Here is a 27,373-nt window from a genome sequence, read left to right on the forward strand (position 1 = left end):
GCTCCTGCTCCAGCATCTATTCCAGCCACAGCTCATCAGCTGTCCTGCCACTAGGACACTGGATTGGGTCTCAGGAGATATGAGTTCTGCTACCAGCACTGCCACTGAGCTGCAATGTGGTGTTAGACAAGTCATTGTTATGACTCGCCAGAAAACAGAAATCCCCCTCTGTGAAAATCTTCATGCTTTGAAAAACATGTTTTTCCATGTTTCCCAAATCAGGACGAAAAGTTACAAGTGCAAAATTTTCATTGGACGGGATTTCCAGAAAAATATCGTTTGGGGACAATTACAGGGGAATTTTTTGGGTACCTCCCTGAAAGGCTCTTAGCAACTTCACTTTCCCCCTGCAGGCAGAAAGAGAAATTGACAAGAGCCTTCAAGACAGGCTGCCAGAGGCTGAGCACCCACCCTCTCCCCCTGGCTACTAGCTACTTTTCCTCAGGCAGAAAGTGAAATTGACAAGAGCTTCCAGGTGGGCAAATGAGGAGCCATCATTTCAATTTTCCTAATGAAAAATCAAATTTTCTGCAAAATTGAAATCTTTTGGCAAAATGAAAAATTTCAGTCTTACAAAAGGGCCATTTTCTGTTGGAAAATCATTCCAACAGAAAATTCCTGACCAGCTCTAGTCACTGTATCTCTATTTCCCCTGACACTCTTTGTCTTATCTATGTAAAATGTAAGCCCTTCAAGGCAGGGACTCTCTCTTGCTGCATGTTTGCACAGTGCCTAGCACAATAGCTGTACTGTGATATTAATAATAAAACATTCATTAGTTCAAAACCTTTGCTAAATTTTCAATCTAAAAATCCCTCCACGGCACCATTTAGAGTTTATTTTCCTAATCTCCTTAAGAAGAGCATTTTTCAGTAAGGGTACAGTTCCATTAGAATAATGGCAAAACTCCCATTCACTTAATATGTGAATGTGATCAGGCCTCAGATAAGATGGAGCAACCTATATGACATCTCTGCCTCTCCCATTGTAATTTGGTACACACAGCAACATCAAAATATCAACTCTGATCAAAGTCAGGCACTAGAATTATTCCATTATAGTGGACCTAAATAAAACTATTTTTTACCCAAATTTCAAAAGTCAGTGTTATCAATATTGTCCTAGTTAATCAGACAAAAACAGAGCCAATTTATCGTGACTAGATTGTCTGTCTGAAAATGATCGTTTCTGTTGAAGGATAGATTTGGCTGTCACATGCTAAAATTCTTGTAAATATGAGGGCTTAGGAGAGAGAGAGTTCAAAGGTATAAAACAAATATAGTTAAGACAAAACTCCCTAGGGCTAAAACTGAGCAAGTGGAGCAGTGATGGGAAAGCTAGAGGCTAATTCTAGCCAATACATTTCCTTAAAGAATTCAAAGTTTTTATGAGCAGAAAACAAAGCTTCACATTAAATCAAGAATTTTTGTTTTCAGTCGTGGAGTTGTGGAAGTGAGCTCAGAGAAACATCGAAAGTCCCTGGGATACATCTACAGTGTGATGCATTCAATATATCTTGTTCATTGACCAAATTTATAAGGGCTCCTAATACTTCTAAAAAATCCAGACATTTGAAAAGAGTTGTTTATTACAGCTTAATGATTTGCCCAAGGACTCCAGATGCATTTCCCACTGGAAATTTCTGCAATAAATCCACATCTTTAAAAAATGGGATAAAGGCATTTTGAAAGTTGGCTTTCAGAGATAATGAAATTCTGTAAATCTGAGCCTGGAAAATCATTATTCCTTGGAGAACTGTAAGTTACAGTTTGCCAGTGAAAGAGGAAATAAACAATTTGTAATGCACAAGAAGGCTACTTTGTTTTTCACAAGAAGTATTTTTAGTTTTTTATGAAAATAATATCTTTCACTCAAAAAATTAAGTGTGCATGTTATCATCAAATTCTGTCGGTGCTTCAAAGATTCCTCATTGTTACCTAAAATGGGCATGGGATGGCGGAATACTTGGGCATAATGTCAATGAACGCTTAATCTTAACATGTGCAGCAGAAATAAGAGAGGATATTTAAAACTGACGACTGCTGGACCATGCTGCAATGAGCCTCCTTCTCCCATCATGGAAGGTACGGAGCAGCCGCCACTATGCCACTATGTTACATCAATTTGGAATAAATGGGCCCGAAGAGTCAGCAGTGTTAGCATCACTCTGTCAGCGTTGAACATTAAACAGCATTGTGAAGAATGGCCATTTTTCCTGCTTTTGACCAACAGACAGGAGGGGAAGAAGAAACAGGATAGTAAAGGTGGAGAAAATACAGCTTTTGTTGATGGAGAATTCCCAGCAGCAGGTCAGTCACAGACGAGTGCTCTGGATTGGCAAGTCTGCCACAACAGCACTGCTCTGAGCTCTAGCTTATTTCCTGGTCTGGGGTGTCATCTGGTTGATTTGGCCCCTCTCCTACTGGTCTGTCTCAGGCTGGGCAGAGCTGGCTAGAGCTGGATGGGCTGTCTCATCTGATTGTGCTGGTGCCATGTGCTACAATTGACCTCAAGATCAAATCAGATGGAAAGCCAAGAGAGTGAGAAGATAGGAAGAAAAGAGTGGGGAAGGAAGGGGAAATAATCAGGATCTCACGTGTCTCTGGTTTATGGAGTGGTGATGACCACGTGACCCTGAGGAAGTACCAAGGTCTGGACTTGAAGATGATGTGGTACCTTCTGGGGCCACAGGTGAAAGACAATGTCCCTGGAGGGAAGTAAAATGGAGACCTACAGGCCTTTTCCCACCTCCAGGAATTTCCTGCCAGTTCACAGGTCCTCAGCCCCAAAAGTCTCTTTTTAAGAGCTCTGAAAAGGGATTTAATGGAAAGAATAGTCCATCCTCTCATTATTTGTTCACCATCAGACCTAACTTCTGAAATATCACATAAACCCATTAACTTCCAGTACAACACTCTTCTTGTTTACCAGATATGGTCTCAACACAGTCTTTGAATTATATCAGTAAAGACCTTTTGTTTAGACTAACTTCATCTTTCTGTTTTTCACTTTTACTAATTTTTATGAACAATCTTATGTAACAGTCGCAGTTGGACTTTTGTTACCTTTTTCTATCACCATTTGTTAATACAGATGACTGAACCATTCATAAGCTTTCGTCCACTTTCGTCACTTGGACTCATCACTAGAGCAGGCCTGCTATGCTTCAACTGTTACAACACCACCATCTTCTCTATCTCCAGGTGAAGAGCCATCAATGGGATCAGAACACATGGATCCACTTATGGAAGGCCAGATGTGAAAGGGGAGAGGGCTGTGGGAGCAAGCTCACATGCGGATTGTCCTCCCACCCCACCCTTTTGGGGATCTGCTGACAAGTAAATGCAGATTCAGTGTTAGGGCTGGGTCCTACAGTCCTTATTCAGCTTTCTCCTTTTACTAAAAGCCTGCTCCTGTTCCCATTTAAGTCAATGCAACTATGTCCATTGAAACCAATGAGAGCAGGAGCTGGCCCATACACAGCACAGTCAAAATATATATGAAAGGCATGACGATTGCTTTAGTCCATGTTTCTCTAGGCTGGGAAAATCCCAGTGCTAGCATTTAGTTCTGTGCAAAGGTCAACAGCCCTATATTTATTAATCCCATTGCCTGCTCTTAATACTCAAATATTCTGTAGTGAATTTGCCAACAGCTGGCACTGCTGGAAATAAATGCTCAATAGATAAATATTCAAATATGACTCTGAGAAAGGATTGCTGGGTGGTACATTGTTCACAGTGTGCTAAGGTCTAAGAAAGAACTGCTGTTTATTAAACTTTACTTAATTAATATTTTGTAATTTAAGCTGTGGGAGGGTGTTTCTAGGAAAAAGTAGTCCTAAGTATAAGCAAACCTCTCATTTAAACTTCTGTTTAGCTACAGGAATACAAGTAAGAGTAGGTCATTCTTACTTGTTATCCATGCAGCATTCACAATCCTTTGCAAAGGTTACCTTAAAATAAGCTCTGCTTGAATTATTCCCCCTTGGGTACTATTCATCCCATACATGTGTTAACACAAAATTGGAGGAATTGTTTGGCGCAAAAGTAGCTGAGATAATGTCAAGAAGAAAAAGAAGAAGAAACATGAAATGTGGAAAGGTTCTTATCCCACTGAGAAATGCTGCTATTTGTCTCTCGGGCTCGGAGGGGGAAAATGTAGATATGATCAGCTTCCTATTTTATGACTGACCTGCTGTTTCATTTCTGGCAAGGTTTTTTTTCCCCTTTTACCTTGTTTGCTAGCTGTGAAGTTTTTCTCACAGTGATAGGTGGAAAAATATAAGGACGAAAGGTACTATAGGCCCTGTACATACTTCTGGCGTCATCGTACTTATTGGCTTATATGAGGCATGTTTGTACATATAAGCAACAATTGTGAATCAATGTTTTTCTGGAAGTCTATTTAAGAGTTTTTAATAACTTATGCTTAGGCCCCAGGTGCTTAAAATAGGAGCAGCAGCTTTGGTAAGACAGTATTTAAAGTGTGTCCTCAGCAAACCAGCTCAATTTTAAAAAATTGTTTTTTGCTGGCACTGCAAACCTTTCTCTTCCTCCATCTCTCATATAAGCATTGCCTGAGTGGCCAAAATCCCAGGTGTACCACAGCAGTGCTTGGCAGACTGGGGATGTATGTGGCAACAATGACTTTCTGCCACCTCTCCTTCCCCTCACATGTATGATCCTCGGGACAGTCAGGGAACCACTTCAGTCTGATAAAACTTAGAGCAACCTCAGTCCTGCTCTAAGTAGAGCTCTTGTGTAACATCTCCACCACCCCACCAGTGGGCATTATATCAGCAAGGATAGTTGCAGTGTGTGTGCCAGCCACACCTTTCCTACTCCAAAATATCCCCTACACTAAGGGACCAAGAGGATTGAGTTCAAAGGGGGAAGGAACCTCTCTCTCCACTTAGGGGAGAGTTTGTGCTGCCAGAACCCCCCATTCAGGATTACAATTATGCTCTGTAAATCAAGATGGGCTACTGAGTTCCAGACAACTTCACTTTCAGCAGGCATACAAGGGGGCAAGATTTTTCCTCTCAGCCCTGATTCTCTGTGACCTTGCACCTTGCCAAGTCATTTCCACCTGTACAAAGTGAGTGCAAGGCTGATTTAAAACTTTTCTGACCGCAGTATCAATTTTATACTGTTGTATATAATTTGATTAAAAAAATAAAAGGCTAATTTTCTTAATGCGTTTCTAGGCATTTCACCCTTCCTCAGAGTTTCCAGCTCATTGCTGAATTCAGCAAGGCTGTTGTAACCAGCCCTCACTCAGTGTGGCACTCTGTCTCCTTCTAGTGGTGTCTAGTGCACATATGGAAGCCTGCTAAAATCTTGGCTGACAAAGATTAGTCTTTTAGCATCGGCAGTAGACACTCATATATTTAGATGCAGAAGTCTTAGGTTCAGCCCCCTCTACTGATGACCCACACAGGGACATGGCATTACACTAAGCTGCAGAACTTACTTAGGGAACCTTACTGTGGAATCTATATCCAGTGTACACAGTGTTCACAGAATCATGAATACATTGATGTATTATCCCAGAGCCTACCAAGGGAAAGCAAATCTGCTGCATTTAATAATACAGCATGGGGTTAACAGGACAAATTGCTATGGTAAAGAAAACATCTCAGTCAACACACACATTCTTATTAAAATATCTCATGTCATTACAGGAATGGTTTGCTTCATTGAGTTCTAGTATCCACTGGACACAATCCTAATTACCATTACTGTGTTTTTTATTTAAGATGAAATGAAAATGCAAACACGAGATTCAGCTCCACCTGAGGTTGTTAATTTTTATTTAAAACATTCTAGGTGGGCTGTATTGTTCCTTTTGAAAGACTCATGGAAGATTTCATATCTAATTATAACTTCTTAGCCAAAGTTCTGCCCCAGACAAAATTGTTGGTTTCAGAGTAACAGCCGATACAAGGCCATTTCATTACTTTATTAAAAGAAGAGTAGCCATGTTCGGTAAACCCCTACCCTTCTAATAGTTCCCATGTATTGAAGTGGAACTAATCTCATTTTCTGGACCAAACCCTCTGCCGTCCCCCTCAGCAACCAGATTACCTCTGCCTACAGTAGATTCATGGGTGAGAGAGAGGTAAACCCTGCAAAGATTTCATTGTGAAGTAAAAGATCAGCGACTAGGAACAGGCAAAGAGAATTTCAGGTTCTTTGGCTCTGTGTGTGAGTGTGTGGCACTGATTTTGCACTCATGCTTATGTCAGCAATTGCACAATCCTTTAAAAAAGTTTATTAGAGAATGAATAAAGGTTGTTCAAAAGGTGGTAAAAATAACATACCCCCCACCCTCACTATCAGCTGCTGAGTAACACTATGTTGACTGACAGATTCACAGAATTCAGAGTAGCAGCCATGTTAGTCTGTATCCCCAAAAAGGAAAGGAGTACTTGTGGCACCTTAGAGACTAACAAATTTATTTGAGCATAAGCTTTCATGAGCTGCTGTAGCTCACGGAAGCTTATGCTCAAATAAATTTGTTAGTCTCTAAGGTGCCACAAGTACTCCTTTTCTTTCTGCAGATTTACAGAATGTATAGTCAGGTGAAGAATTGAAGGGTTGGCATGAATTGATAAGAGGGGGTGTACAGTAAAATCAATGGGAATCGGCCAAATTCTGCTTTTGGTCACAGACACACTGGAGTCAACAGAGCATACCAAGGGCTTATCACAGAAGTAAATGCTTGTAGGGTCAAGCCCTAGGTTCCTTTTCTGGAATAAGATGGTGGCTCAGTATTTTGCGAAGTAACAAGAGGAGAAGCTGAGCTAAAAGAACAAGGAGGCCAACCAGTTAAGTCCTTACTAAAACAAAGTTATCAATTGATTCTAGTGGGAGTTTTTACTGAGTAAGGACTCCAGGACTGCGCCCAAGGAGGATTCTACACATGCTTGGAGCAATGACGTTGTTGAGAATTTAGGATCAGGCCCTTAAAGATTCAGGTAAACACGGACTGGCCCTTTTCCTCAGCCCTCTCTGAAAAGCCCCATACTTTCAGCTATTTTCTTAGGTTATAGCTTGGCTTATAGGGAGCAACAATTAATTAGTATCTCTAGGAAACACACAAAAACCCATATCCAAGGTTTAAGTTCTCATCAGACCACACCCAGATGTTCAATATCTATCAACATTTTCCATTCTTCAGCACACTCTCCTTCACATAATGTGTCAACATAGTGTGTCAACAGTGGTTCTCATACAGTTTTCAAGGGACTGAAAGAATCTTGGAAGGGGCAGATGAAATACAGCAAAAAATTTGAGAAAAATAGAAAGCAGAAGGAAGACCAAACAAAACCTGAGAGAAACTAAGGACATTAGAAAAGAGAGCAAAGTACAGGAAACATATGGAGAGGGATGGAAATGCCAGTGAGAGGGATTGTGCCTGGCTTGGAGTTGCAGGTATCTGGCCCACAGAAGGGTTTCTGTTTTTTGTAAGGTTGGCATAGAAATTACCTGGAATTGCTACTAAATTCTGCAGCTCCTGTTTAAGGTTCATGATGTCCTTGCACAGCTGGATGTCATCCATCCTGCAGAAACAGAAAAAGCAGATCAGGAATATACATACTTGTTACATGTATTTGTAGGTCCAGATAAACCACCTGTGAAACATGTACTACAGCCCTTTGCTTGAGGCTTCATGCATCTGCTTGAGGTATGGATATTTAGCCCATGCACCAAACTGCCATCAGTCACAGACACCTTTCAACAGTGTTGCAGAACAAATAACCTCCATTATAATGCCCTACCAGGTGACCTCTCCTATCAGTGCTTTTTGTACCATGCAGATCTAATCTATATATTTTTATTGTCAAATTAGCTGCTTTTTCCTTTTCTGCTGCTCACCCTACCTCTGAAAATGGGCACCTGCATATTTAATAAATCAGCAGTAGAACTGTGTCAAGGGCTACAGCAATAAGCAGGGCAATCCCCAACTGCTACAGTTCAGCTAGCATTCACTAGGTAAAAGGGAGAGTGCAAGTATGAAAGAGAGACTGGTTCAGTGGTTAGACTACTAGCCTGGGACTCGGCACTTGAACTCATTGTTTTGTTTTCCCATTGACTTCTTCTGTGATGTTGGAAAGATCTCTCTGTGCCAGAGTTCCCCATCTGTTAAAATGAGAATAATAGTGTTTGTGGTGTGAAGATAAAGATTGCAAGTTGCTCAGATAGTGTAGTATTGGAGGTCATATAAGTTCAATAGGTAGAGAATAATGCAACATAACTAAGACCCAGTCCTGTGAGGTGCTGAGCATTCTCAGCTCCCATTGAAGATGATATAGGGTGACCAGAGGGCAAGTGTTAAAAATCGGGTGTAGGGGAAAATAGGTGCCTATATAAGAAAAAGCCCGCAGAATTGGGGCTGTCCCTATAAAATCGGGATATCTGGTCGCCCTAAGTTGATAGCACCTCAGAGGGAGGCATTCATCATCATAGTAGAAGCAGTAATACAATGCAAATGTTGATGATCTAGTAATCATTGTGATCTAGCAATCTTCCCAGAAAATACTACATTTTAGATTAACATTTGGATTCAGCTTCATTAGCAGAACTGTGCTTATGCTCATGTACTGCAGCTGAGGGCTGTTTCTGGGGCTGCTGTTTCCAAATCACATTTCAAAGAAGAAAATGAATATAAAAGTTAACCTTTAAGATGCACTGTTCTGCTCAGGTGCCTTTCCCAGATCAGTGTTGCTAGCTCTGTCTGCACCCACCTACAGACTCCCTATTTCACATACTCCAGTTCCAGGAGTTGATTCTCCAAGTCAGCTGTATTTCTGCTGAATCTCTGCTACACACTCCATCCTTATTATTACATTGTTGCACAATACCTATTGGTCAAGCCTTCTAAATGTGACAGAGGATATTATAGCACAGGGAATTACAAGGGGACTTTGTGATAGAAGGCCCAGAACTGTAGCGGGCTCATATGAGAAACAGACAGGGAGAGAGCAAAGGATAATAAAATCAAACTATAGAATTAAGTGTGTAGTGGGAAAGTAGGCATTTCTGTCACAAGCAAGATCTTAATCACAAATTGAGTCCACATCCTCCCTCAGGCCCCGACACTGAACACTGGCCTCCCTAGAGACCTATCCCTCAGCTGCTTTGCTCATGTTATTAAAACATGCTGATCTCTTTATTGCTTGGTACTTTGCTTATCTCCATCTTGTCAGCTCCTTTGTTTATGTAAGAAGGGAGCAATGGCTATTCCTTCCAGTTCTGGTTTCTGTCCTCGCAGATGGTGTCAGTGGGATAATCTTCATTATGACCTCCCTCCTTTCTTCCCTATCAGTTCCAAATGCCCTGTGCACCTCAGCCAGGAAGCAACACATCTTCCAGGATCTCTGCTTGTACAGTCTGCCAACAGGGTGAGAGCCTTGCTCTTCCTATATCATGATTAATCTTCACCCTGTGCCCTAATCACTAATTCACTATTATGTTTGTACCCAATATACAGAGAGGCAGAAACCTTCATACTGAAGGATATTTTCTTCTCAGGTTCTCCACATTGTTCATGCTGATCATGAGCAAAGTCTGCTTCATTATGCTGAATGGTACTGAAATTACTTTTATCAATGAATAATCTTAAACACTATGCCTGTAGGAGACTCAGTAATAAAATGTGCTGGGGAGGAAGCAAAACACATAGCTCCTTACCCATTTTGTATTTGTACAGTTTGGATGTTGTGTACTACTATAATATATTTGAATACAATAACTGTTCTCAGGAAGGAGACATTTTTCTCAGGAGGAAAATGTTCAGTATTGATCTGCTGTTTTCGACTCGTGGCTACAGGCCAAATCCTCAGCTGGTGTAAAGTGGTGTAGTTCTAGTGCAATCAATTTATACCAGCTGAGGATCTGGCCCATAATATTTTCTTTTAAAAAGTCTTCTTCCACCATATAAATTGGTCCCAATTTGGAAAACCTGGGCCAGAGAGGCGCTGGTCACAACTCCGCATTGTGCCAGTCTGACCCCCTCCACTCCAAAATGGAGTCCCAGAGGGTGATATTCATTGCTGTCCACCCTCATGGTTTCTTTCAAGGGATTTCAAATGTTGTTAGAGCCTGCTAAGATGTACTCCATCGATTAATCCCCAGGTCTTGCTGGCCACACCTCCTCTCTGGCCAGCATCGCCCAGTTTGGTGGCAGTGCTGGCCTCTTGTACTTTCCCAGCCACAGAGGGAAGGTTATGGCCCCCATCACCACTGCAACTTCTGCCTCCTAGGGCCGCCCATACAGCTTTAGCTGCCAACGGTCCCCACCAGTTCAGATCCTGCTTTCTTCACATACCATATTCCCAGCATATCTCTGTTGATTCATGAACTTTGTCATTCCTGCCTCATAGCTCTTTAGAGATAAGTAAATAACTCTCCATGGCAGAAATAGCCCTGTTTCCATCTGAATTCGAAATGTCATGAGCAATTTGACCTTTCCAGAGCCGCAGCGCCTCAAGCTGGTGGGTTTTGGTGACTGACAAAAGCTAAACCTACCATCTGCACTGACTTTCTAAGCTCCTTCTAATATCTTTCCTCCCTTCGGTGTGAAACAACCTTTGTGACTCATCCACTCCACATACTGCCTAGCAAAAATCTGCCCAATTGTTCCCCCAACAGCCTAGTTGCATGGAAAGAGCTCCCCTGCAAGCTCTGCAGTAGCACCAAAGGGAAGACCCAGTGGGAATTAATGCTGCTTCAAAAGCACCAACTCCCAATGGATTTCTCATTCAAAATCCACACAGTCAGCAAGGGATAATGAGAAAGAGAGAGAGAGAGAGACTGGTCCCCACCTCCAAACCATAATGTACCACTTACACAGCTCCAGTGTGTAAGTGCTAGGATACAGCAATGATCGAAACACCTAAGACAGAAAGAAGAATATCTGCAGTGTCCCAGAGAGGGGGGAATCTACACAGGAGCGGAAGCAATGTCCCTTTTTGCACCCCCACAGCTCTGCAGAGCCCAGTTCCCTCCACTCATGACAGCTGAGAGGACATTCTAATTCTCCTAATTATTACAACAGCTTTTGTATAAAAGGAACATATGCCCTACAAATAAATCCACATGGTCACAAGGCAGATGAACAGGAAAAGATATATATAAGTTTTTGTTTAGCTTATCTAAAAGCCTGATCTGCTTCCCCAGCACCATTCACTCTCATTTTGGAAAGTAACCAGGTAGATCAGGTCAATCAGGTTGTATGGAATCCAAAGTTCCTTTCCATCCAGTATGGTAAGTATGGCATAGTATGGTATGGATGAAATTCGCAGCCCTTCTAATCTGTCTGCAAAGCAGTTTGAGATGTTTTATATGAAAGTTCCAATATATAAATAAATGTAACTGAATACAGCACAGTGTGTGTGGTATATGGTGCATTTTATCCAGTCCCCCTAAAGCACGATACAGTTTTGGTGCACCATACATTGCAGTAAAGACATCAGTAAACTGAAGGGCTATTACAGTTTGTCTGGTTTCCGTAAGAGCTGAGCTTTAAATATCTACACAGGCTCTAGGCACAGCAATGCTATCCATGTGAGTTACATGCATGATGAAGTGTTTCTTTTAATAACAGATGAAATTCATTCCTGAAGTAACTTCAGTGGAGCTACCCCAGGGATGAATCTGGGTGTGTACTTTAAAGCACTCCTGACACTCTTTTTATAATTCCTCTTCTGTTATTTAATGGCTTCTTTCAATAAATCCTGTACATGGTCAGAGATAGCACCTCTGCACAGCAAGAATTATCAACACTCTTGTGATTTTAAAATATATCTTCAAAAGCTAAAACCAGACAATCTTTGCCATGAACTATAAAATGGCACATAATGAATAAAAATGTGAGCATATGACTTTATAAACATGTTACAACTTTAAAGAGCCCTGCAATAAGCTGGTCTAGTGACACAGCCCACTGATACATCCTGCCATGATCCATTTACTAGGAGAAGAATGCTCTGAGCCATAATGCAGTAGTTCCCATACTATCCACTGGTTTGATACACGGCCTGAGTCATCACTGCTCTCCACAGTGCTCGAGTGACAGAAAGCAGTGACCACAGGGGAAATTCCATTAAATCGTGTCTAACCAGTTCTCAATGTAAGGTGACGATAGATGTCAGAGATGATTTTAAAAAAAGAGTAAAGAAATACAAGAGAAATAGAGAAGAAACATTTTTCATGTTTTGACTTTAAATATATTTTGCCAAGGAAGAGCATAGCTCTATTCCCTGATCCAATTCTAGATCTTGATTCCTGTGTTCTGCCTCTATACTTGTGCAGTGCTGCTACTGGAAGTGCAGAATCCTGGAGCTAAGAGCCACTGTGCAGATGTGAGAGCAGAATTCTGTCTGAAGACTTTCCTGATAACAAAATATTGTAAAAAACTTAAAAGAGTTTTAAAAATGATTCACGCTTATTCTGTACTTGAGATTTTTTTTTCTACTTTAGCATTAGTTCATTCCAAACAGTTGAATATTATTTGACAGTCCTTTTGTGAGGTTTCTCCCAGAGGAGTAAGAAAGGCCTGTGCTTATAGTTTAAGATCCAGCTGTTATACAGAACTGTGCTCCGTTGGGTGGTGAGGGGAGATGATAAAAGCTTGAGCGGATTCTGTGTTTCCCACTGTTTCCTTAACCGTAATGATCATCTAAAGGGAAAAAATGTCCTAAAGAGTTTTAATTATAATTAATGGTGGGTGAAGAGCAAACTGTTTAAAGATTGGAATAAATATTGAGAAGTTTTGGATCTCAGAGTTTCAGGTGATAGCATTGCTGAGCAACGGTGGTTATGTTGCCAAGTAGTGCTTAAGATTCAGAATTAGGTTCCATTTCAGTGGCTTGGTGACAAACTTCACCCCACCAAGCCATTGTTTAAGAAAAAGGAAGATCTTGTAGTTAAGGCACAAATCTGAGTTTTATTCGCAGCCTGCCACAGCCTTCCTATGTGATCTTGGGCAAATCACTTACCACCTCTGTTCCACAGTTTCCTCATCTGAAGAAAGGGGATAATAATACGTCCCTAACTCACAGAACTACATTAATTAATGTTTGCAAAGTGCTTTCCGATCCTCAGTCAGAAAGTGCTATCACAATATTAATTCATTTTTTCATTCAATGCTTATCTGAATTGTCCACCTGCGTTACCAGGCAGGGAAACTGCGGGAACAGGATTTCTTGTGTAATTTCCATTGCTTCTTTCTACCATGAAAACAGCTTCTTTGGCCATTTCTGCTCTCAGGCCTTGCTAGGTTCTGAGAATTCAAGGATGCAGCAAATTGGGAAATAGGGAAGCAGAGTTAACTGAGCTCTTTCAGTTTGCAGCAAAGTTTTGGTTCAAGTTTGAGTGGAGTTGAGGGGTGGGGAAAAGAGTTCCTTGTTGTACCCAACTTGGCTTCCCCAATCCTAGTTGCAGTAATCACACCCAGCTTTCGTGTGGTGCTATGTTTTCATTATCACAGAAACAAATTAGTAAAAGTAAGCAAGATTCTCTAGACACACTGAACTGCCAGTTTCACACTAAAGCCATTTGAAGGTGACTACGCTGTTCACATAGGGCGGTTAGACACTTGAGCCACACATGGAAGAGCCATATTGTCAGCTTGCATGAATCAACATAACTCCACCAACTTTAATAATGCTATGCTGATTTGCACCAGCTGAGAATCTGGCCCGCGGCATTTATGCAGTGTTATTGTAGCCCTGTTGTCAGTCTCAGGATATTGGAGAGGCAAGGTGGGTGTGGTAATATCTTTTACTAGACCACCTTCTGTTGGTGAGAGAGAAAAGCTTTCGAGCTACATGGAGCTGTTTCTCAGGTCTGGGTAAGGCATCTGTTCGATCTTTATTTAGCTTTGACACTCTAAATATCTTTCCCAGATCTGAGGAAGAGCTCTGTGTAGCTCAAAAACTTGTCTCTCTCACCAATAGAAGTTGGTTCAATAAAAAGTATTACCTCACCCACTTTATCTCTCATTTATCAAACTATCACATAAAAGCTCTGTGTGGCCAGAAACTCTGACTTCCCTGTTTATTTTCCTGCTGTTAATAACAGAACTGTATAAGTAACCTTCAGGTACTTTCTTCGATGATTTAGGCATAAGTTTAGCAGTTCAACGTGTCTAGAAAGTGTCTGCTAATTTTATTGACTGACTTTGAAGGCTACAAAATAGTTCTGTTGTCTCCTTGGAGCCTCCATAGGAGTGTGCTTAAGCTTCTCTTATTCTCTCTTTTTTGGTTTATGTTGCTTGAAGCCCTTTTGAATTCATTTTTTCAGATCAAAAGCAAACCCACATTTTCAACTTGATGGTTTTGTGGGTCCACTCTCTTTAGCAGCCCTTTTTCTGGTTTTGCCAGCAGCTATTTCATTCTGTAGTTCTGCTGGGGCATATTCCTGTCTGGGAATTAAAGTTGCTCATTGCAATAAGAGTCTTAGAAGATGGAAGAACCCACCATAAGGGAGATTATAAGAGAAGAATCATGGATGATGATGCAGACCCATAAGCTGATATTATTACACTAGCATCAGCAGAGGATCTACTGAAAGAGCTTATAGTAGTCTTGCCCCTAAACATCATTAGCAGGAGTGATTAGCTGAACACTAGTTCAGAGAGAGGAATTGGTGAGGGAGACTTCTGTGATCTAAAGGAAGCATATAATTGAAATAAAAGGGGAGTATAGCAGAACTACCTGGACATTTAGGAGTAAAAATCCACACAGAAATAGTGGGGAGCAGTCTGGCTGCAATATCTTTGATGATGGGGAGATTGGTGGCATGATTTCCCCCCATCTATCAGTAGGACTGGAGGGAGAAGTAGGGTTGGCCTAGGAGAATTGCAGAGCTTAGCGTTGTCTATATTTAAGGCCAACTAGTAGACACAAGGAGCATGGAATGGGATTTCTTGAATAAAGATTTTTTGGGAATGAAATCTCTAACTAAATCTTGAGGCTAATTGAGATTCTTGTATTGATATGGAAAGATTATATGTGTCCCTTTTCTAAAACTGACCTGTTTTATTTCATTTTTGTCCCTGTCGGAACATTACAGATTCCGTCTTGGATTTCTGAAGTTTCTAATTATAAAACCATGAATTCCCAAATAACATTTAATAGAGGAGAATATAGTACATGTTATCTAAGTCATTATGGTGTGTCTTTATCACGTTGTTATTCAGCTTGACACCTGGTGACGCTCAGACAGGAACACACAGAGCCTGCAATTAATGTAACAGATTGCTGACTAGCCCTGCCTGGCTGGTTAGATTCCAAATCAAAAGTCTTATGATTAACTTCAAGTATTAAAGCAAGTGGGGTTATCTCTTCTAGTTAAAAGCACTGTCTAATCCTGAAGAAGCCTGGGGGGAAAAGTACTGTACTGGTACTTTGAAATAGTATTGTAATTCAGTTATCACAGATGTTTGACAGAGGTGAAGGCAGGGGTATTTGAAAATCCCAGCCATTGCAATTCATATTTAATATATTTCAGACAAATTCAAACTAGTATAAATTCTGCACCACTGAAGCTGCCTGAATTGTGTCCTCTGTGGCATTTCTGTTATCTTGGGCTGAAATCTTTTCTGAGGACAGGCATGGAGTTTTACCACCAACTTCAGAACAGCACACGCATTTAGAGAAAAATCAGAAAGGCTAAGGCACAAAATGAGTTATATCTAGCAAGAGACATTGAAGGAAATAAGAAGCGGTACTATAATTACACTAGGAGCAAGAGAAAGATGAAGGCAGATGTAGGCCCACTACTTAGCAGGGAAGGAGAGCTAATAAGAGTAGACAACACCAAGAAGGCTGAGGTGAAGGGTTGCCAGGCCTCTGGTTTTCGGCCGGAATGCCCAGTCAAAAAGGGACCCTGGTGGTGGCCATTAAAAGTCTGGTTGGTGGCGCAGCAGGGCTAAGGAAGGCTCCCTGTCTGCTGTGGCTCCATGTGGCTCCCGGAAGCAGTGGCATACCCCCACTCCAGCCGGAGCCCCCTCCTGCATCCCAAATCCCTCATCCGTGGTCCCACACCAGAGTCCGCACCCCCATTTGGAACCCTCACCCCCCCACACACACCCCAATCCCCTGCCCCAGCCCGGAGCCCCCTCCCACATCCTGAAGCCCTCATTTCTGACCCCACCCTAGAACCTGCACCCCCAGCCCAGAGCCCATATCCCTTCCCACACACCAACCCCCCTGCCCCAGCCCAGAACCCCCTCTTGCACCCCAAATCCCTCATCCCTGGTCCCACCCCAGAGCCCACACCCCCAGCCGGAGCCCTCACCCGCTTCCTCACCCTGAACTCCTCATTTCTGGCCCCATCCTGGAGCCCGCACCCCCAGCCAGAGCCCTCACCCCCTCCCACACCGCAACCCACACCCCAACCCCCGGAGCCAGCCCGGTGAAAATGAGCGAGTGAGTGAGAGTGGGGGAGAGTGAGCAACAGAGAGAGGGGGGATGGAGTGAGCTGAGCCTCAGAGAGGGCCAGGGCAGGGGTGTTCGGTTTTGTGCAAGTAGAAAGTTGGCAACCCTACTGAGGTGTTTAATGCCTGTTTGGCTTCATACTTCACTAAAAAGATTAATTGAGATCCGATGCATATCACAATTAATATTAAGGGGGAAGGAACATGAGCCAAAATAGGGAAAGAATGGGTTAAAGAATACTCTGATAAGTTAGGTGTATTCAAGTCAGCAGGGAGTGGTGAAATTCACACTAGGGTACTTACAGAAGTAGCTAGAGCAATCTCAGAACCACTAGCAATTATTTTTGAGAACTCATGGAAAACAGGTGAGTTCCAGAGGACTAGAAAGGAGCAAGCATAGCACTTATCTTTGATAATGGGAACAAAGAGGACTCAGGGAATTATTAACCAGTCAAATCTAACTTTGATATCTGGAAAGATACTGGAACAAATTATTAAACAACCAATTTGTAAGCACCTAGAGGATCATAGGGTAATAAGGAACAGCTGACATAGATTTGACAAGAACAAATGTTGCCAAACCATTCTAATTTTCTTTTTTGACAGGGCTACTGGCCTAGTGGATGGGAAGCAGTAGTTGTGATATATCTTGATTTTAATAAGACTTTAGACACAGTTCCATATAACATTCTCATAAGCAAACTAGGGAAATTTGGTCTAGATGAAATTACTGTAAAGTGAGTACAAAACTGGGTGAAAAACTGTACTCAAAGAGTACTTATCAATGGTTCGTTGTCATACAGGGTCCAGTATTATTCAATATTTCATTAATGACTTGGATAATGGAGTGGAGAGTATGCTTATAAAATTTACAGATGACACCAAACTGGGAGGGGTTGAAAGCAATTTGGAGGACAGGTTTAGAATTCAAAAGGACCTTGATAAATTGAAGAATTGGTCTGAAATCTACAAGATGAAATTCAATAAATACAAGTGCAAAGTACTGAGGAAGGAAAATTCAAATGTACAAATACAAAATGGGGAATAACTGGCAAGTAGTACACAGATAAGGATCTAGGGGTTATAGTGGATCACAGATTGAACATGAGAGAACAATGTGATGCAATTACAAACAAAGGCAAATATCATTCTGGGGTGCATTCATAGAAATGTCTTATATACGACACCGGAGGTAATTGTTCCACTCTGCTTGGCACTGGTGAGGCCTTAGATGTCCAGTTTTGAGCACCACACTTTAAGAAAGATGTAGACAAATTGGAGAGAGTCCAGGAAAGAGCAACCAAAAAGGAAAGGTTTAGAAAACATGACCTCTGAGGAAGGGTTAAAAAACTGGGCATGTTTAGTCTTGAGAAAGAAGACTGAGTAGGGCCCTGATCAGAGTCTTCAAATTAGGGCTGTTATAAAGAGGATGGTGATCAGGTATTCTCACTGTCCACTGATGGTAGGACAAGAAGTGATCAACTTAATATGCAGCAAGGGAGATTTAGATTCGATATTAGGAAAAAACTTTCTAACTACAAGGCTCATTAAGTACCGGAATAAGTTACCAAGGGAGGTTGTGGAACCCCTGTCACTGGAGGTTTTTAAGAAGATATTAGATAAACATATGTCAGGGATGTTCTAAGTATACTTGAGGGCTTCTCCAAGCAAACAGTGCATGGCAAGCTGGGGTTTAAATCTATAGTGCACTAGTGTTCTGCACACTGGCTGTCCATGTGAACACTGCTACTGCACACTAAAAGTACCCTAGTGTTCTTTGATCTACTCCATTTTGAAATGAGAGTAGACTGGTGTTCACTGGAGAACTTTTAGTGCATGGTAGCAGGATCCATAGAGCCACTTAGTGCGTAACAGTCTAGTACACTGTAGATTTACACTCCAGGTTGCTGTACACTGTTTGTCCAGACAAGCCCTGAGTCCTACCTCAGCACAGGGGGATGGACTAAATAACCTCTCAAGGTCCCTTCAGCACTACATTTCTACAATTCTATGATTCAATGGCATCAGGATCAGAGACATTCCTGGCAGTAACACTTTATGAAGGTGGCTTTTCTGTACATTATAAGAAAAACTTTGTGTTCCCAAGGCACCAAGTGGTGGCAAAAGTAGCAAATTAGTCTGTTTACTCCTAAACCTTAGATCCAAATGCCCCAAACTTTATTTATCTGATTAATCTTCAAATCATGTCTCTGAGGTAGGAGAGTAAGTGTGATTATTCCTATTTTACAGATGTTGCCACTGAGATCCAGGCTAACTGACTTGCCTACAGTAGAGAGTGGATTTGAATTCAGAAGTACCTTACTCCTAGCACTGTGCTGATTCCACTAGACTAGCCTCTTTATTGGGATAATAAATTAATTTATTGGATTCATTTCAATATTTGATATATTCTCACTTTCTGTTATTTCTACTTTGGAGGCATTTGTGACCGGGATACATGGGGTAGCCCTCACTGAAAATGCCAAGGTCAGGGCAGGCTGCAAAAAGGAGAGCAGGTTCTCCCAAGAACTGGTGATTAACACTGAGGTTAGACTCACCCAGCCAGTCATGAACTGTGCACACTAATTATCAAGAAGCAAAAAAACAAATCACACAGCCCTCTTTATTGCATTCCAACTCTCTGGTTCCCAATCAGCACATAAGTCCAGTACAGTGAGACGTTATTTAAAAATGCTGCTCACTATACAAAATATTCTTCTGACCCCAAAGAGCCAGCCATGTTGCCAGGTCAATTTAGTTTGGATATTACCCAAAATACCACGCTGCCAGCCAATCCTTTAGTAACTAAAACTAAAGGTTTATTATAAAAGAAAAAGAACAAGAAGGGAGTTGTTAAATGATAAAACACTCAGATACATACAGAGACTTCAAAGTTCATATATCAGGTGCTTAGCAGCACTGGTGAGTTTGCTGGCTTGAAAGTCTCTCTGGAATACATCCACAGCTTGGATGGGTCATTCAGTCCTTTGTTCAGAGCTTCAGTTTGTAGAAAAGTTACTCCAGAGGTAAGAAGCAGGAATGAACTAAAACAAAATGGAGATGATGCAGCTGCCTTGTATATTCCTTTTGTCATGTGGCTTGTACTTCCTGTGTCCCAAACACAAGCTTCACAGCACATGGCATGGAAAAGCCTTAGAGTTCTCTGTCCACCAGCATGCCCCTACATGCCTTGCTGACTCATAAGTATATCCCCTGGCTCCTTTCAATGGGTTCTCATTGTACAGCTGATGACCCTTGATGGGCCATCGAACAGGCTAGGCGGTGCTGATGCCAGTCTGTCTGGGGGTATCACCCAGAAACACAGCACAAATTTTGAAATACAGATATACCATGCGTATCTATAACTCACAATGCAAAGATGACACAAACATATAAACAAGATCATCATACGTGGCAAATCATAACATTTTCACAGATACCTTAATTGGCATATCTGGTATAATTTTATAATATAATAACAACAATATCATAAAGTGACACCCAGATTCCATACAGCATCAGAACATTAACAGTGGGAAATCAAAAACAGAGGCACTGATTTGTGAAGGAGTTCAATTTAAAAACTATGGGTGGATTTTTGCAACAGCCCAGATAAATAATCTGTGAGCTTCTGTATTGTTTTATGTTGAACCTCCCTTGGTTTTGATTATAAGGAACTGATTGGTGACCAAATCTACCACGTACTTCATGATACTTAATGGTTGGTGAATTTGTGCACTAAACCTTGATTCAGGAGGATTATATGGAAGTGATTAAGCAAAAAGGTTAAAGAAAGAACTAAGGGCTCAGATGTTTCCACCAAAGGAAAGAATAAGAAGTCATTGATCTTAGACTGGTTAATCATTAACTTTTGTGTACAGTTTGTCTCCTGGTTGTTCCTTAATCCACAGGGCACAGTATGGGAGTTTATCTTTTGAAATTTAAGGGTTTTTTTGTTTTGCTTTACAGTTTTGTTTGTTAAATCAGAACCAGTGTTTTTCTTTTTAATTTCCACAACGTAGGATAATAAAAAAACAAAAATGGATGCTCTAACACCCGTTGTTTGAGACTGGGGTGGGTACTGTGTAATGCAGAAAGCCAGATTCTCAATTGGGTTTAAATCGATATAGCTCCATTGAGTTCAATGGCATAGAGAAGATAGACCAGGAGCTTCTGCTCACCCTTTTACATAATACAAAAACAAGATAACTTTCAATGAAACTGAAAGGTGACAAATTTGAAAATGGTATAAAGATATGCATTTTTACATAGTACATGATTAGCCTATGGAACTCATTGCCATATGATATCATTGAGACCAGAAGCATAGCAAGAATTACGAAAGGACTCGACATTTTTCCGGATAATAAGAATATCTAGAGATAAGGGATAAAAATTAACCAAGAGTTGTGAAGGGATATAAACCGTGCTTCAGGGTGTAAGTCAACCTCTAACTAATGGGAACCAGGAAGAAACATTCCTTATTGGCAAGTTATTCCATAACTCCCTACTACAACATTTATTCTGCCTTCATCTGAAGCAACCTGTATTAGCCACAATTAGAGACAGGATACTTGACTAGATGGGCCATTGGTCTGAACCATATTCCAAATGGAGCTATGCCAATTTACAGCAGCTGAGGATCTGGCACAGGGATTACAAGCCAGTTTGGGGTCCTTTCTTATTTTTTTAGGAAATTCACCAGCCTGTTGCTATTGACTATGGGCCTGATCCTAAAACCACAGATTTCAGTGGCAAAGCTCTATTGATTTCAGTGGACTTTGGGTGAACCCTTAGTTCTTATCAATAATTTCGCAGACCATCAGTTTTGTCAGATAATTAATACTTTTGTCTCTGCACAGAAAGTAATATCTCAGGAACGTGGCTTTTTTTCCTGGTAGAATGGATATAATTTCAATGAAAAGTTAATCAGCCTTCACTACTATATGAATAGCTCTTCAATCATTTAAATATCTGTTGATGGTTTCTTTAGAAGCCAGTTATGGGATTTATCATCCATTAACAGATAAAGTCTCTGTTGTTTGGGATACCATCAAAAACTGACAGACCCAGTCACAAAATAATGAATGAAATCACAAAATATTCTTTTGTGAAGGGTCTGGAGTTGGCTGACTGCTTTTTCAGTGATAACTCATCATAATGCATTTGTAAAGTATTCATGCTGCATCATCCATCCGTTGAAGGAGTGCAGGGTCCCAGTTATCAACTGAACCTTCATTTAGTTATGAAATACCAGCTTTTCTTTTAAGGAGAAAAAAATAAAATGCTGAACATCTATAGACTGATGAAAACCCTTTTTTTCCACTGTAGGGAACCAACTATTAGTGCATCATCCATCAAATGATAACCACTAATTTATGTCAATGCTATATCCAATGGTAAAATCCAATTAAACACATCTGATAAAGAAGCTGTGCTGTTTTGCATTGGCCTGTCAATACTATTTCCTTTCCAAAATTGTTATGCACACTGATTATAATAATTCTTCCTTACTCTTCATCTTGTTGCAAACAATGGATGCACTTTACTCCATTTGTTTTCACCCCTCCATATATTTAAACAATCATTTTGTACCAGCAGCTGCAGATGATCTTTTGTCAAAGTCATGGTTCTTAATTTAGATTTCATTTAGTAATGAAAAAACAAAACAGAATAATGACCCCATTTTATGATTTTTCTATTTACCAATGTACTATCTCAATCAATTACCCTCTTGGAAGTTGAATAGAATTATTTCCTTATTTCCTATAATTATTTCCTTTTAAAAAACATTTTTTTAAAATCTGTTGTGTGTTTGTGAGCAGAAGCAGTGCACTGTACTTGAAATACCATTACACAGGGATATTAAAGCTATTAAATCTTGGCATATATGAAGATCAACTATGCAAGAGGATGACTCTGTTGTCACAAATATTGTATCTGCACCATATATTATAAGCTCCTAATCCTGTAAACATTTGCATCTGTGAGTATTCCTATTGACTTCAACTGGACCTGCAAATCTGCTATACTTCTGGAGATGATTCCCAAGGTATCTACAGTTTGGTTCCCAAAAACAGAAGCATCCAAAATTAAAGGTCAATTTTTAAAAATTTGGCTTAAGTTTTGTCCCAAAGAGATTAAACAAGTCAGCGGCAGGGTCAGAGATAGAATCCAGAGCTTCTGATTCCCAGTCCTTTGATCTAGCCACTAGGCAATGGTCCCTTTCCTATTCCATAAGTTCATAATAACCATATCACAAATTCAGTGTGCAAACGTCTTAATAATTATTTTTCCCATCTGCTCACTACAAATAATGAGCTTTCTGCCTTCTGTGTTGTTCCTTTTTTTAGGATACAAACATCCTGCGAGAGAAACATAGTGTCTGCAATTCTTTAAATACTTTGCTGATAACACACTTATCTTGGGCTCCTACTCCATTTATCATAGTCACTGCACATTTTTAAAAAAGATACTTATTTCCTGAGAAACACAAGTAATAACATTCCAAAATGCACCATCTTTCTCAATATAATTAAAGAAACGCTGTAATTTAAATGTATGTTTTTCAGGGATCTCCATTGATCCATATTTGAAGCAAGACACCCACCAATTTATTTTGTCACCCTGCAAAACTCTGACCAACCACATCTGAAGGGTAAATAGGATCCCAGGTCCAGCACTTTTGTCCCAGGGTGGAGAGGAGAGAGAGAAAGAGAGAAGATGAGTAGAAATGGAGAGGAGGGATTGGGACACAGAGGAGAAAAAGGGGAAAAGAAAAAAAGAAATTTGAAGGGGCAGATAGGTCAGATCACAAAAGAATCCCACTTAAAATCTCCATCTTGTTGAAGCTGAGAGAGTTTTAGAGAAAAAATAAACAGAAATATTTAAAAGATTTAAAATTCTAGACAAGTAAACGTGATGGAACAGTGTAAAAGAGATGAAGGAAGACATGACAAGATTTTTACTGTCTAGAAGGATTCTTGATGTTCTAGAACAGTAGTTCTCAATGACCGGTCCATGGACCAGCACCAGTCCCTGAGATCTCTTGACACAGTTTAGGAAGGCAGCCTGACTCTCATTTACACTAAAGCCTTTTTCACTGCTCTGTCAGCATAAAGCCTTAAAGTGTTCATTCTGAGGCTTCTTTACACTGCCACAGTGGTTTACAGAGGCTCTAGTGCAGTAGTTTTCAACCTTTTTTTATTTTCAGACCGATAAAATTTTTTGAATGGAGGTGTGGACCCCTTTGGAAATCTTAGGTAGTCCATGGACCACAGATTGAAAACCACTGCTTTCGCATACATGAGAATTGGGCCCTGTTCATTTTTACTCTATCCAAGGAACTGTTCCTTTCTCCATTTATCTGTACACATTAATAGAGCACTCCCTCCCCACATTCCGGTAACAGTAACAGTTCTCCTAATGCTTGCTGGGACCCAGTATTGGAATTTCTGGGTCCTGCTATGTCAGGGTTGGGGAGTGGGCCAACCAGTTGATCTCTAGATTATACTGATATATTGGGAGGAGTGGTCTGGCTGAATAGGAGACTCATCATCTATTAGAAGGCCTGCCACCAGATAGAGAAAAGCTAAGTGTTGTTACATGGATAGTGCTTTGTGGAAACTAGGGATGGAATGAGGGAGAGCCATGGGATCTTATGGGATAGAAACAATGTGTGGGAACTGGGGAAGGAGGATCACAAAGTTGTGGGAAGTGGGAGCTCAGGGGGATTAGATAAGCTTGGAAGAGGATCCATATTTTTGGCTATTTACCAAAATCAAACCCAATCCAAATCTTGTGATGGGCCATAAACACTTTACATACTTCCCGGTAATTCTAACATGTTTTATTTTGATTAATCCATTGATTTCTGTGCTTCCCAAAATCAACAACTCCCATAACCTATTGAGGCAACTGGTGGTGTTAACATGCTTCCCCTGAGACTAACAATCAACTGAGGCATGTATCCACTTAGTAGTGTAGCAAGTGCCTTGCATGTTTGGCTTGTCTGCATTAGACTGTATATTGTGTAAAGCTCTATGTATTGTGGTAAACCCAGTACAAACAGCTACAAAAGGGAGGTAGTAATTAGTTCTAGGGGATTAAAAGGCCCCTCCCTATCCACTGAGGAGAGAGAACCACAGGGCAATAACGTTCAGCTGGAAAAGGGGTTGCTAGGGAACCAGTTAGGTTCAGCTGACTCCAACTACTTGGGACCTTTTTAAACCCTCCCTTGGGTGGAAGGAGGGGAGGAGTGAGGGGAGCAGGGAAGCTGCCAGTAGGCTACTTGCAGCAAGACACCAAACCTTCCCAGCAGGGAGGCTGCACTCACTCCACAGAAGGGAAGGAAAACATGCACAAGGGACTGACTGAGGAGAGGAGTAGCAGGACCCTGTGCTACCTATAAGGATTTGCCTTGCCCCAAATCGCAGTCTCCAAGACTAAAAAGGACTGAGCCTACTGAGGTGAACAAGGTATTTTGCCATAGTATATTTATGGCACTCTGTAAATAATCATTAATAATAGTGCAATTCTGATCGGGGCTGTGTAGAGGTAAAAAATCCCTTTAACTCAAGTCTTTTCTCCATAAATTCAAGAGACCAGCAGGAGATCAGTGCTTGACAGTAGGAACAAGAGCTAATTCAGGAGCTGAGGCTAGAACCTGAATTCTGAGCTGTCAGAAAACCAGACCAAATAAGATTCAAGTGAAATACCAGGCCAGCACTAGCTTAGAAAGAGATATTTACCTTCTGGTTAGTGTAGAAATGGAACAGAAAGCAACAGAAATGCTGGTTTACACCTGTGTTTTTCAAACTGTGATGCTGCCCTCCCTTTGGGAGACTCTCCTCTCTTTCAAGAGAAGGGTCCTGCAGACTCACAGAGAAGGAGTCTGCTTTTTCTTGCTTACTCATTTTAATGTTCATTTCCCCCTTACTGAGTCCTTTAGAAGCCAAATTTTCCAATGTGGAATCAATGAGTGTCACTGGAAAAAATGGGTGCCACATACCCACACGTGCACATACACTTGCTGCATCTACAAAACATAGAATATCAGGGTTGGAAGGAACCTCAGGAGGTCATCTAATCCAACCCCCTGCTCAAAGCAGGACCGATCCCCACTAAATCATCCCAGCCAGGGCTTTGTCAAGCCTGACCTTAAAAACTCCTAAGGAAGGAGATTTCACCACCTCCCTAGGTAACTCATTCCAGTGTTTCACCACCCTCATAGTGAAAAAGTTTTTCCTAATATCCAACCTAAATCTCCCGCACTACAACTTGAGACCATTACTCCTTGTCCTGTCATCTGCTACCACTGAGAATAGTCTAGATCCATCCTCTTTGGAACCCCCTTTCAGGTAGTTGAAAGCAGCTATCAAATCTCCCCTCATTCTTCTCTTCTGTAGACTAAACAATCCCAGTTCCCTCAGCCTCTCCTCATAAGTCATGTGTTCCAGTCCCATAATCATTTTTGTTGCCCTTCGCTGGACTCTCTCCAATTTTTCCATATCCTTCTTGTAGTGTGGGGCCCAAAACTGGACACAGTACTCCAGATGAGGCCTCACCAATGTCGATAGAGGGGAACAATCACATCCCTCGATCTGCTGGCAATGCCCCTACTTATACATCCCAAAATGCTATTGGCCTTCTTGGCTACAAGATCACGCTGTTGACTCATATCCAGCTTCTCGTCCACTGTCACCCCTAGGTCCTTTTCTGCAGAACTGCTGCCTAGCCATTCAGTCCCTAGTCTGTAGCGGTGCATTGGATTATTCCGTCCTAAGTGCAGGACTCTGCACTTGTCCTTGTTGAACCTCATCAGATTTCTTTTGGCCCAATCCTCCAATTTGTCTAGGCCCTTCTGTATCCTATCCCTACCCTCCAGCGTATCTACCATTCCTCCCAGTTTAGTGTTGTCTGCAAACTTGCTGAGGGTGCAATCCACACCATCCTCCAGATCATGAAGACATTGAACAAAACCGGCCCCAGGACCGACCCTTGGGGCACTCCGCTTGATACTGGCTGCCAACTAGACATGGAGCCATTGATCACTATCCATTGAGCCCGACAATCTAGCCAATTTTCTACCCACCTTAAAGTGCATTCATCCTGCCCATACTTCTTTAACTTGCTGAAAAGAATACTGTGGGAGACCGTGTCAAAAGCTTTGCTAAAGTCAAGGAACACCACGTCCACTGCTTTCCCTTCATCCACAGAACCAGTTATCTCGTCATAGAAGGCAATTAGATTAGTCAGGCATGACTTGCCCTTGGTGAATCCATGCTGACTGTTTCTGATCACTTTCCTCTCATCTAAGTGCCTCAGAATTGATTCCTTGAGGACCTACTCCATGATTTTTCCGGGGACTGAGGTGAGGCTGACTGGCCTGTAGTTCCCAGGATCCTCCTTCTTCTCTTTTTTAAAGATGGGCACTACATTAGCCTTTTTCCAGTCGTCCGGGACTTCCCCGGATCGCCATGAGTTTTCAAAGATAATGGACAATGGCTCTGCAATCACATCCGCCAATTCCTTTAGCACTCTCGGATGCAACGCATCCAGCCCCATGGACTTGTGCATGTCCAGTTTTTCTAAATAGTCCCGAACCACTTCTTCCTTCACAGAGGGCTGGCCACCTCCTCCCCATGCTTTGCTGCCCAGTGCAGTAGTCTGGGAGCTGACCTTGCCCTGGTCTACACTAGGACTTTAGGTCAAATTTAGCAGCATTAAATCGATGTAAACCTGCACCTGTCCACACGATGAAGCCCTTTATTTCGACTTAAAGGGCTCTTAAAATCGATTTCCTTACTCCACCCCTGACAAGTGGATTAGCGCTTAAATAGGCCTTGCCGGGTCGAATTTGGGGTACTGTGGACACAATTTGACGGTATTGGCCTCCGGGAGCTATCCCAGAGTGCTCCATTGT

At 41.4% G+C, this 27,373-nt stretch overlaps 1 protein-coding gene across 1 annotated transcript in view; it reads right to left on the reverse strand.

The window, feature by feature from the left end:
• The window catches only part of BMERB1 (bMERB domain containing 1), a 101,254-nt gene that overhangs the window by 8,275 nt on the left and 65,606 nt on the right, over positions 1–27,373 (reverse strand). Inside the window, exon 3 of the mRNA XM_077828700.1 lies at positions 7,494–7,567. Coding sequence (XP_077684826.1) covers positions 7,494–7,567 — 74 coding nt within the window. The remainder of the gene's footprint in view (positions 1–7,493; positions 7,568–27,373) is intronic.

The sequence above is a fragment of the Eretmochelys imbricata genome, chromosome 10 (genome assembly GCF_965152235.1).
Source record: "Eretmochelys imbricata isolate rEreImb1 chromosome 10, rEreImb1.hap1, whole genome shotgun sequence".
In the NCBI taxonomy this organism is placed as follows: domain Eukaryota; kingdom Metazoa; phylum Chordata; order Testudines; family Cheloniidae; genus Eretmochelys; species Eretmochelys imbricata.